Raw genomic sequence first — 13,491 nt, 5'->3', positions numbered from 1 at the left:
CTGTTCATAGACACATTGCACTCTATTTGACCTGCCAACATATGATGCTAGTGAAGTTTTTATGCATGCCCACTTGTCCCACATGCACGCTTGTCCCACCTTTTCATCCACATGCACGCTTGTCCCACCTTTTCATCCACATGCACGCTTGTCCCACCTTTTCATCCACATGCACGCTTGTCCCACCTTTTCATCCACATGCACGCTTGTCTAAGTATATTTTTTTCCATGCAAGTTTCCTAAGAAACACGTGGAGGGCATGTTCCCTAAACATGTGCACTTCTAATGTATGTAGCGAAACATGCCATAAAGCAAAAGTATGATTGAGGTCTTCTTGCCCAAAACACGCATGTTGCTGTCTTGCAGACTGTCTACATATAATGTAATTCACCCGCCCTCACAAACTATGTGCAAATAATGCAACTATCATACACTCTCTTGTAACTGGAAATGTATAATGCAATTACCCTGCACTTCATATTAGGTTTTGTCCATGGATAATGTGATTATTCTTCACTCTCTGAGACCTGCCTACATATAATGAAATTCTCCTGCACCATCTCAGACCTATTCACATATAATGCAATTCCCCTGAACTATGTATTAAGTCTGTTAAACATATAATATAATTATCGTGCATTCCCTCGGACCTGCCCACATATAATGCAATTCTCATGTACTCCGACCTGCCCATGTATAATGCAATATTTTTTTTCTGCTCCATTTTAGACTTACCCTCATATAATACCCCACTGATATGTTTACATATAATGCAATTTCCCTGCACTCTCTCAGAACTGCCCTTATATAATGCATTTCTGCTGCACCAATTTAGACTTGTTGATGCAATTCCATACTAGTTCTGGTCACCTATATGAAATTATTTAGCAGTCTCTCAAACCTGCCCTCATAAAATGCAATTCACCTGCACACTATCAGACTTGCAAATGCGTAATGCAATTCCCTTGCATCATTTCACATACAATACTTGCACAATTCTCTTACAATTTGTATTAGATATATCTTTCAATAGGTATAATGCAATTCCTAGTCTGCTGTAATGCAGTTATTCTTTACAAAGATATGTCCTCAGATCACATCCCCCTCCAATTTTTGCATAGCCCCTCTTATAAAATGCAATATTTGCCCTAGACATCTCCTGGGATAATATTTTGACTTTGCTTCACTAAAAGAACTTTGCTTGACAAGTGTATTGCTTCCCTAATGCTAAACTGAAATCTAATGCATCGCCTACATGATGACGGCTAACTTGAGATTTATTTGTTAATTTTAAACTGCAGACATAAAATTCTTATGAGCTAATGCCATGTACACCTATTTGATGTACAGTATACCTGCCACACCCCAGGTTCCCCAAGACCATAATCTAGCCACAATAAAAAATACCCTCCTTTACAGGGGTGCACCGAAGATTTTCGGGGGGGGTTTCTCCCCGCCGGCCCAAAAAACAAACAAACCGAGAGAGCTGCTGCGCAATGCTCCATTTCGCCAGCGCTGTCCTATACAGCAGCCGCTGTGCTGTCTAAGAACCGTCTGCGGCAGTGCTGTATACGATACAGCACCGCCGCGGACGCTTCTTTGACAGCGCCGCGGCTGCTGTATAGGACAGTGGCCACTTAGTTAGCGCAGGGGGGGGTGTTTCTAGAGACTCAGTAACCCCCCCTGCGTGTGCCACTGCTTTATGACCGTATCCTATCCACGGGCTCCAGATCTAGCTGACTCTGATTTCACTTATTATGGGATTTTTGTGCCCAATTCTATAACATAGCCCAGTTTAGGTAGTTGCCCACCTTTTTCTCATTACTAACATTATTCTGCCTTCCTATCTAACTAAACACTGATGTCACATACATTGCTCTCCACTAACTATGTATTTATTGCTTCTCCTATTCTTTCAAATATATCAAGGATTTTAACAAGGTACAGGAGGGAAATATTCTTCTAAGAAAGAGAAATATTAGAACAGGAGGACATGTACTGACACTGGAGAGAATTTTAGGAAAACTACTTCACAGAAAGGGTAGTGGATAAGTGGAATAGCCTCCCATCAGAGGTGGTAGAGGATAAGACAGTAGAGCAATTTAAACATGCTTGCAATACACAAAATTATATCTTATAAAAGGATCAAACAGCGGTTGAGGTTACCAAAGGTTAAAAATTGGGCAGACTAGATGGGCTAAGTGGTTCTTCTCTGCCGTCAGATGTTTTCTAATTCTCAATAGTATCTTAAAAATCGTTGTAATCACTTCTTCTCAGCAGCATATCCCCTTCCTCTGTGCTCCCAAATAAGAGCATGTTTACCTGGTACTCACAATATACTGAGTCCCAGCACACAGGCAGCTGATGTCTGAAGTTCTAACCCATCCACTTCATCACAACGGGGTCTATGACTACCTGACACAGGGACATTATTAACGATTTCACAACCTATACAGTTAATTCTGCAAACCCTAGCTGGGTAACCTAATATTGCCCCCCACGTTATACCATTTGTTTCTATCCTGGCTGACAACGCTGGGTTGTCGGTTTCATTTCCCAACCTGCCAATGCTGATGCCCCAGAGAGGGGCACCTGTGTGTTCCACCAGGAAAGGGTAGATCTCCTCTTCTCACTCTCCCCCTGATTGCCCAATACCCCGGGTACACCTGCACCTAGTAGAGCCCTCCAGTGATCCCCCTACAGGTAGTTACCCCACAGATCAGCACTTACCTGTGTTCTCCCAGGGGAGGTCCCCTCCCTCGGAGCTCATGGTGTCCCCTCTACTTTAGTGCAGCTCCCCCCGGTCACACACACTTCCTGCAGCCGGACATCCCGCGCTGTGCTCGGAGAACTCCAGGTTCCCACCCGCTCCCCCCAAGCTCCGCACACCGACTGCCCCCAACCCCCGGCCGGCCGGGGCTAAGCATCCGTGACGTCACCGACGGTCCGCCAATCACAGCGCGGTCCCCAGCTCAGCTCCCACCTGGCTGCATCTGGCAGGAGGGTGTGTGCCACCCCTTCCATGCCTACCTCCCCCTATGGCACAGGGGGCATACATAGGTGTGGGTGTGCCAGGGATGGGAAGGGGGCTGTGATGGAATGCCAGGTCCATGGGCACATGAAGGGTGTAACTGGAAGGACTGGGGGCATTTGTGTCCTTTGCAAAAAGTTCTCAACTCCATACTAATAAAATGACACACAAAATATATCTCTATAATATCCATCCTAACTCTGAAAAAAAAATAATATATATATATATAAATTTTTATATAAAATCTCGTTCCGTGATGTTACTTTGGCAGTGCAAGGGTTAGGCTAAAACATGCCTGGGTTGCTGTCTAATGTTCCCATTGTAATTTTGTTAATTAGGCTACTCCAGGGTACTGTTATAATTAAGTTCTATGTAAAGAGTTAAACACATTTACAGCACGCCAGGATTACACAGACGCGTGCGAGCAATTCTCTGGGAAGAAAAAAAAATAAATGATAATTTTATCATTTCTTGGGCGCCAGATGTAATCCCAGAAGCTCAGACAACCACTGTCACTAAGGCTTCCCCCCCCCCCCCCCTTCTTCTCTGGGAGGAAAATCAGCAGCAAAGCATCTGCTGACAGATTATAAATATCTTTTAAATATTCCAACAACCCCCTCCCCTTATACTCACTTATTCAGTCACTGGCAAGCCCCATACACAGACATAGGTTCTATTCACACCAAGCTTCTCACAACTGTGACAGGGAAGAGGCTACATTAAATGGCAGCACCCTCTCTACAAACAGGGAAGATAGATAGAGATGGCTGAGACTTCTGTACAAATAGACACAAGATGAATGGCTGTTTTATGATCAGATGAGATGAATCAGTCTCCAAATATGGCACAGGCATAAACCAAATATGGAGTGGCAGATTTTTTTTTTACTCCAAAGACATTTTACAGTTTGATACTTCCTCTCAATAATGTCTGATATCCCCAAAGATTTAGATTTAAAACCAGCCATGTAGCCAAATAGAGTGTGTGTGGGTAAAAAATTATATATATATATATATATATATATATATATATATACACACACGGAATCTGCTAGCACTATATAAATAAATGTTGAGGATGATATATATACGTACATCATCATCCACACACACTATTTAGATATTGATTATTAACGTCAGTCTTTATGCTTACAGTACAGCTTCTTTTAGATTCATTTGTTTTATTATAAAAGCTATCTCCCAGCACGTTGGGACTTTAAAAGATAAGTGCATCCACTATGCAATCTGCTGCAACTTAAGCTGCGTACACACTACAGAAATTTCGACCAACTTTTTATGCCGAGCAATTTTACATGTGACCGATGGTCCGATCGCTCGGTTCATGGACTGCATACACACTAGCCTTGTTTAGGACGATAAAGGGAAGAGCGGACGTCCCTTTAGCGACTTTTTACAGCCATGTTGTCGTGAGCAATGACTGTAATTTTGTACTCACTGTTGTGGATCGGTCGGAAGTTTATACACACTACACAGCGGAAACGAGATTGGAGCGAAAATATTAAACAGTACGACCAACCAAATGAGGCGACAATCGTCCATTTGGGCAGACTTTCGACCATCGTGTCACTGCACACACTGACCCGACTTTTGAACAAGCAGTCGTATGTCGGCTGATTGAGACAATTATTGGAAGAAAACCCTGTAGTGTGTACCTAGCTTTACATGGAGTTTTTGCCCTCAACCTGATTACATCAAGGGCCCCAAAAGCGCAGGAAACGGGAGTCCTAGAGGTGTAGGGTTAATTCCAGGAAATGAGATGTAAGGAGGGGCCTATTGTTTTAAATGGTTTAAAGAGGAATTCGCTTTTAAACTCCTTTTTAACTTTTGAAAAACTTTGAATCAGAATTTAACATGTTATTTATGTTGATTTCTTTCCCTTATGTCTTTTTACAGGTCTTGTAAATGTCCATTGATTTGTGACAAATAATGCATGGCATGGTGAGTCATCATTATTATTGACTCTAGAAGTCAGGGAACATTAGTAAGAACGAAAGAACATTTTAATATTGATCAGGAGCTCTCTATAGCATTTCTAGAGGGCTACAAAATTTTAAAAGGAGTTTAACGTGCATCATTCATGAAATAATAGTTTAAAAAATAAAATAAAAAATAGAATGTTTCAAAGTACCTTCATAAAAAATAAAAAAAACTGTTTGAAATACAGGAAAGAGTCATTACATATAGCTTCGTTTTGCTAGAAATTTTTACAACTGTGCTTTTATCCATTTTCAGTTTCTCACTTCTGACAGCTTACAGTATACTTTGTTGATTTCAAAACAAACACAGCAGTGATGATCAACCTGATAAAGTTCGGGGCCACACGTCAGCACATTACCCTTAATCTCAGTAATAAGTTAAAACAATTTAATAAAAGAAAGAGACCTCTATCTGCCTCTATAACCATCATCATCATCATTTATTTATATAGCGCCAACATATTCCGTAGCGCTTTACAATTGGGGACAAACATAATAAACTAATAAACAAACTGGGTAAAACAGACAAAGAGGTGAGAAGGCCCTGCTCGCAAGCTTACAATCTATGGGACAATGGGAGATTGACACATGAGGTTAAGTATACATTTTGCATCTTGGCCCAGCCAGACTGCAAAGGTAAGGTGACTCATAAGCTAAATGATCCTGTCACACAACAATGTTGGTCCGGGGGTAGTTGTCTTCTGTGAAATTGTGTAACAGGCTAAAGGTAGTGAGGTTAAGATGGTGGTTGAGGAATATTATAAGCTTGTCTGAATAGGTAGGTTTTCAGAGAACGCTTGAAAGTTTGTAGACCAGAGGAGAGTCTTATTGTGCGAGGGAGAGAGTGCCATAGAGTGGGTGCAGCCCGAAAAAAGTCCTGTAACCGGGAATGGGAGGATGTAATGAGGGTGGATGAGAGACGCAGATCTTTTGCAGAACGGAGTTGCCGAGTTGGGAGATATTTTGAGACAAGAGAGGAGATGTATGTTGGTGCAGCTTTGTTGATGGCCTTGTAGGTTAGTAAAAGTATTTTATATTGGATTCGGTAGAAGACAGGCAGCCAGTGTAGAGACATACAGAGTGATTCAACAGAGGAATAGCTATTTGCAAGGAAAATCAGTCTTGCCGAAGCATGCAAAATAGATTTTAGGGGTTTGAGTCTGTTTTTGGGAAGACCAGTAAGGAGGGAATTGCAATAGTCAATGCGGGAGATGATTAGTGCATGAATTAAGGTTTTAGCAGTGTCTTGTGTGAGATATGTGCGGATTCTGGAAATGTTCTTTAGATGTATGTAACATGATTTAGATATAGAGTCAATGTGGGGAACAAAGGATAGGCGTGAATCAAGGATTACACCTAGGCAGCGAGCTTGTGGGGTGGGATTTATGGTCATGTTATCAACAGAGATAGAAATGTCAGGTATGCTCTTGTTGGCGGGTGGGAATATTATTAACTCTGTTTTAAATCTGATAATAAATCGGGGAGAAGCTGGAGGCCGCAGGTGAAGGATCGGAGGGCTGAGAGATGCCCCCCACTGATTTTCATCTTGTCGCCATACACCATGTTAGCGAGATGTGATGCCGTTGACAGGAACTTTTCTGCACCATAATTTTAAATAAATAAAAATGTCAGCGTGTTTCTAGCCACGTGTATTCTTGACATAAATATTCTTTGTAAGTATTATAGTCCTCAACATCTTACTAGATATAAGCATAGTTGCCTACTCTTCCGGAATGTCCGGGAGACTCCCGAATTCTTGGGAGTCCGGGAGAACAGGCAAACCTCCCGATTACTAGCTGCGTGTTTAGTTGGGTGGTGGGGGCGGGACTTATGACGCGATTGGAGCATCATAGTGGCCCCGTCCCCTATTATTATAGGCTTAGAAAGGTTATGTGAAGTTAGGGGGCGGGGCCAGATGATGCGATTCACCGAGCCCCGCCCCCAGTTATTTAGGAGATCTTTACCCTTATCACTGACTACAATGTATGATTCTCAAGGAAAGACCGCTTGAAAAGTTTTCAGCACAACAGCAATGCCTGATTTGTCAGTCACCAGCTGATTGAACACTGCAGAGTTATCGAGGTCACTGTAATATATATTTCACTTCAACAGCATAAACAATATGGGCACTCTCACTCGTTAACATTGAAATAATCCTGAGTTATACTGAAGGTAAGTATCTCCTTCAACAAATTACCTGAATAAAGATTTTTTTTTTTTTTTTTTTTTGCAGCTATATTTAACTAGTTTTCCAATTGCTGTCATAATTTTGTAATTATGCACAATAAAACATTAGAATACAAAGAATCTACTCATTGCTTAATCGGACATATATGTCTTAGGCTGGATACACACTACAGGGTGTTCAGATGATTATCGGGCCAATCGGACGCTAAACGACCGTTCGGCCCGATATCTCATTAGTGTGTACATTCCAACGAAGAACGACCGGATCGTTTCATTTGATTTTTAAACCGAACTAAAAAATCTCGTTCAACGATGGAACAATGTCGTTCCAATCCTGCAGTGTGTATGCACTCAGGACCAGCAATGTTTATAGATCTCTACAATCTTTTCAGCAGATGGTTATGACAGATGAAGGGCACAGATCTGGTAAAACATGTATAGTGTGTACACAGGAATCATCATGCTGTTCGGGACTTTTTTTGTCAGTCGTTGGTAAAAACGTTAACTATAACGCATCTGGAAACATTTTCTGTATTGTGTACCCAGCCTTAATCTCATCATGTTACTTCTCTAATTTACTGTACGTATCTGTTTAACCAACAGCATTTTAGAAGCTTCTCTGCAATAACTCACTTTTTTTATTTTGAATTGAGCAAATGGCAGCAACAATATAAAAATAAAACTAATCGCACTCATAAGCTTCTGTTTGGTTTTCCTTGTATTGTAATGTGGATTCATAGAATCTTTTTGTTTGTTTGAGATCGCAGTTCCTAAGTGTAATAGCCGTATCAGACTCGCAGCCTCCTCTCCTCCTGCAATGAATTAACACCATATTTTAGTCTCTAACAAATAGATGTTTCCTGGCACCCTAGGGAGCGGAGACATCCTGAAGTTCTAATATGGTTTCTCTGCCTGCCCTAATCACCTTGTAATGTACATTCCCTTGGGCCAGGCAGAGGCACATGGTAAGGCTTTAATATTGGATAATTTGTCTAATTATGACACAATGTTATCCTTCAATGTGACAACAGGGAGGAGGTGGGGTCTTGTGCGCTGCCCCAGATGTAGCGTGTTTTTTAATCCCTGGACTTGTCGTGTGAACAGGTTTAATTTGTGTGTTCAGAGGATATCGCCATGGGTAACCGCCAGCATTATTGGGGTATCAAAACCTACTTGTTAAAAGAGAGGGTCCGTAAGGTTTCAAAACAATGTTTCTTTTTTTTTTAATTTAATATATGTCACCGGGTATTGTTTTGCATTTACAAAAAAAAAAACGTTACCTTGAAGTACAGCTAGCTGTATATTCTTTCTTTAAATATTAGTAATCGTATCACCTGTGTAAAGATTACGAGAGGCGATTTATTTCTTATAGAGAATAAAAAATTAGAGTATAGCAGAGTTGCCTTGTTGCAAATGCACAGGGACTATATATATATATATATATATATATATATATATATATATATATATATATATATATATATGTGTGTGTGTATTTTCATAGGATCTATTTTAATCCGTTGTCTCCCACAATGGAGTTAGATATTTTGTGAGCCCTATATTAACATTTGGTATAAACTTCATATACATAAGAGACAGTTTCTCAACTTCCCCAACTTACTGAAGCTCCCCTTACTGATCAGTGCTTGGCTGCTGTCATAACCAATAGGATGGCGACTATGTTGTTAACCAATCAGCGGCTACGTTTTGGGTACTATAATAGCAGCTACAGCCTGACAATAAGAGGGAGCTTCAGTAAGCTGAAGGAGGTGAGAAATTGCCCTGAGCTGTGGTCCCCTTAGCACTTCCTGCTACTACGGTAGATCTGCCCCTGGTTTGCCTCCATAGAGTGTTGGATACACCTCGTGCCTCATTCCCTAGTAAGGTAGCTAGTTCCTAGTGAACTGAAGGGCTATGAGGCAACTATGGGGGTGGGGTGGGGGTTATTTAGCAGGATGATGCATCTCTTTTTCTCCCACCTGCCCCCCCCCCCCCACCCCCATGGAGGATTGATTCAGACCAGTTTGTCTTTGGTATTTAGCCCAGACCAGTGATAATATAATTATAATATGCTTTTCAACTGTTTTAGAATTTTGCTACTTTGGACAAAGGAAACAATCATTGTAGATGTATCTGGATGTAACATTTCCTTCAACATATTTTCTCATTTTTAAAAGGTGAATGTATTTAAATGGGGAAAAAATGTGTGTCGATGACTTCTAATTTCCGTTCTATGGAATCTGTCGCATCAGTTTATAAATGGTTATAGCTGAATGTAAATAGATTGGGGGTTTCCATCTAGACAACTGTAAATCCCACAATAATAAATTATTATATTAAAGTGTACCCACTGACTACGGATAGTATAGCCAACTATTTTGTCGACTGAACCAATATTCTGTAAACGAAGCCTAGCCTACCAATTCACTAGAAATTTGTCACATGACTTTGGCACATAAAATGTCTGCATCCACTGTGTGTGTGTGTGTGTGGACAGTACACCTTAATGAGCCGGGGAAAATGTGTATTCAAAATAGACCAAATAGAGGTAAAAAATGCAATATAAAAAGACAGTGCAAATTTTGGGATTTCACACCAATCAGCCACAGCATTAAAACGTTTTGGAGATGCTCTCACCCAGTCATCTAGCTATCACAAATTAGCCCTTGTCAAAGTCACTTAGATCCTTACGTTTGCCCATTTTTCCTGCTTCCAACACATCGTCTTCAGGAATTGATTGTTCACTTGCTGCCTAATATATCCCACCCCTTGACAGGTGCCATTGTAACAAGATAATCAATGTTATTCACTTCACTTGTCACTGGTTTTAATATTGTGACTGATCGACATATAAGTAGGGTCTATTGTAAGTGAATCAATAACAAGCTATTTTCTCGGTTACAAATATTGAATGTTTTCAAAAAGACCTTTTTACTACTTTCCTAATTTTAATCAATGGCAGCGGTTCAGTCAGAACCACTACCAGTGAGAATTCAGGCTGTCAAATGTTGCCCATTCTCAAAATGGCTGCCTACAGTCCATACCTCCCAACTATCCTGAATTTGGTAGGGCATTCTGATTTGAGGGTTGCAAATGGGGTGTGATTTAACCAAAATGGGGCGGAGTTTGACTTAAATTTGTACACTTGCAGGTGGGGTTTGGGGAGAATGGGGATGAGGCTTATTTTGTCCTGATTTTGTGATTCTAAATGTTGGGAGGCTACCTACACTGTAGAACACTTTTAAATTAAAAAAAAATAATAATTGACTTAGTTTCAATAATATTTGTAACCATATTGAATCATATAATGGATCCTGAGCAAACGGTGGCACGGTGGGCAACTTTGCAAGTTGGGAGCCCTGGTCAAATCCCCTCTTAGCCCTGCCTTGAATCCTGTACTAAACTACAAAAAAGAAATCCCCCCAAAAATGCAGATGTTGCATTATTCTATAATTCATCATATCCTCTCCAAGATTAAAATAAGCATTGTGTGTAATTATACTTATTGTTGGTGGTGTAAGTAGGACAAGAAAATGTAATGCTATTCTGCTTGGCCTTATTGTTATTATCGTGAATCAAAATATAGTGTGAGGCCTCCTAGGAAAAGCTTCCAGAAGTGGGTCAGGAAAACCGATCTCATTACATCTCTTTTGTATGAATGTTGATTTTCATACAGCAGACTTGCCACCCAGGATAGCGTGTGTGCAATCGCTGCTCTGCCAATAGACATCTCATAGCAGACATCTTCCAGGGTATTCAGGTCAATGTTGTGCATATAAAGTGTGTTTTGCAAGGAAAATATTGTGCCGCCCATGTGACAGCTCCTCCGCTCTGCGCTGAGGGTCTCTTGAGCCATTTGCTATGTATTTTGCAGTGTAGGCACACAGTGTTTTGGGAGAAAAGGAGTTTCCTTCCCTCTAAATCCACATTCCAAATGAGAAGGGGGGATAAGGAAGTTCCTTCTCACACATATTAGTATCACTTCCCTCCTCCTGGGAAGCTGATCTCGCATTGAAGAATTTTTTTTTCTTTCTTTTGACTAATGAGGTCAGTGAAATATGCTGTGGGATTTGCATGTTTCCCAAATCCTGCCTTTTTTTTTCCCTCTTAATTTGCTGACACGTCTCATGCCGACTGCTGCCACATTTAATAGAGGGCGTCTGCCACCCTCTCCCTCTTTCTTGCAGCAAGACAGATGTTGTCAGAAGGATGTCCCGGATCCCTTTAATCTTTTTACTAAATACCTAGCTATTCAGTTTAGTAACTTGGGGATCCGCACAAAAGGGTCTCGCTGCCTGGTATCTGAAAATGTGTAAGGATTCCTCCGCCACTCGTTTTAACCCTCTCTGAGCTGCCAGGCTTTGTTTAATTCTCAGAGGGCTCAAGTCAATTATCGCTCTCTTTCTTTCCTCGCCAAGGGACATGGGAAGAAAATCTGAATACTTATACATATTAATAATGAAATGCAGAAAATGGGGTTAACATATTTCCAGAGGGTGCAGGAAACATAAATCCTGTTATATGATAATCACTTATTCCCTACATGAGTATGACTTCCACCATCAGAGAGCTGACTGACAGATCTGTTCATTTTCTCCAGGTCTAGAACTCGTTCTGGTAAAGTGAACCAGTTTGCAGTACAAACTGGCTATTTGTGATTTCAATTTGAATGGTTAGTAATGCGTGTCCTAGTTTAGGAAATCTCTTTTTAGAGGTGATGTAATGGGGTCAAGGTGACGCCTGGCAGTTTCTTTCCCCTAAAACCATCATTGTATGCTGCACCCGAGTGAGTGTGAAATTCTGGGTTCTTCTGGTTAGAATATGCTGGTTACGATATGCTGGTTATTATATGGTGTGTGTATAACATGCTGGCTGTTATATGTTGGTCCCAAAGGTTTTTCTGGGACCCATCACATTATGTTATTGGACATTCCTATGTACAAGTTAATGTTAAATAAACTGAACATTTCCTATGTATTATCACACTGTTCGCACCTAGCCTGTACTAAATTGAACAGCACCTGTTGCTTTGCATAACCACACCCACTATTTGGTACAGATATGTCCACTCCTTCCATGTGGCACACCGTGCTTGCCATAGTATGCTCAACTGTCTTACTGGTGTAGTCCTGACACACTCTTATAGGGACGATACCTCTGTCTTTTCACCAATGCACCTTTTTTAACATTTTATTTTTACAACAGTTGGTTATAATCATGTTAATTTATTTTTTTATTTTATGTACATGCACATTTATTCACCAAACCAGTATTTAGCTATTCCTTTAGTATTGGTAAATTTAGATTTGACCGCTATATACATTAAATTGCCACCTTACAATTGCTGTTAAGTCTGGCATGGTTATGCCATTTCTGGCCCACGTGATGTCCATGGCAGCCCTACCTTCCATAGGGGGAACTTTCCTGCTGGCTCCTGGTATAGCACCAATATAACTCATCTCTTCGCTCCTTTTACACTGATGCTGAATACAATGTTTTTATGTGTGTGAGGTGGGTAATTTTATTGACATTGTGCATCGTAGCTTTGTTGTGCATGCAGCTAATAGATGGGATTGAGCATTGCACCGATGGGCCTAATTGGTGCAGATGTGCATGTTGGATAATCACCATCGTGGGTGGAACTGGACTTCAGGAGTGTAAAGCGGACATAGAATAATGGACATCATTGGGAAGGCTGTGCATTGATAGTGGACATCATTGGAGGGGATGTGCATTGTATAGTGGACATCATTGGAGGGGATGTGCGTTGTATAGTGGACATCATTGGAGGGGATGTGCGTTGTATAGTGGACATCATTGGGGGGATGTGTGTTGTATAGTGGACATCATTGGAGGGGATGTGCTTTGTTTAATGGACATCATTGGAGGGGATGTGCTTTGTTTAATGGACATCATTGGGGGATGTGTGTTGATAGTGGACATCATTGGAGGGGGCTATGTGTTGTATAGTGGACATCATTGGAGGGGATGTGCGTTGTATAGTGGACATCATTGGAGGGGATGTGCGTTGTATAGTGGACATCATTGGAGGGGATGTGCGTTGTATAGTGGACATCATTGGAGGGGATGTGCGTTGTATAGTGGACATCATTGGAGGGGATGTGCGTTGTATAGTGGACATCATTGGAGGGGATGTGCGTTGTATAGTGGACATCATTGGGGGGATGTGCGTTGTATAGTGGACATCATTGGGGGGATGTGCGTTGTATAGTGGACATCATTGGGGGGATGTGCGTTGTATAGTGGACATCATTGG

The 13,491-nt window shown here is 41.1% G+C and overlaps 1 protein-coding gene across 1 annotated transcript in view; it reads right to left on the bottom strand.

Annotated features, from left to right (window-relative positions):
* CHRM4 (cholinergic receptor muscarinic 4) overlaps nt 1-2,879 on the bottom strand; it is a 41,100-nt gene extending 38,221 nt beyond the window's left edge. The window contains exon 1 of the mRNA XM_075188207.1: nt 2,731-2,879. Within this exon, the coding sequence (XP_075044308.1) occupies nt 2,731-2,770 (40 nt within the window). The 5' untranslated portion in view covers nt 2,771-2,879. The remainder of the gene's footprint in view (nt 1-2,730) is intronic.
* Between the last annotated feature and the right edge of the window lie 10,612 nt (nt 2,880-13,491).

The sequence above is a fragment of the Mixophyes fleayi genome, chromosome 10 (assembly GCF_038048845.1).
Source record: "Mixophyes fleayi isolate aMixFle1 chromosome 10, aMixFle1.hap1, whole genome shotgun sequence".
NCBI classification, from domain to species: domain Eukaryota; kingdom Metazoa; phylum Chordata; class Amphibia; order Anura; family Limnodynastidae; genus Mixophyes; species Mixophyes fleayi.
This window is presented reverse-complemented; position numbering and strand designations above follow the sequence as displayed.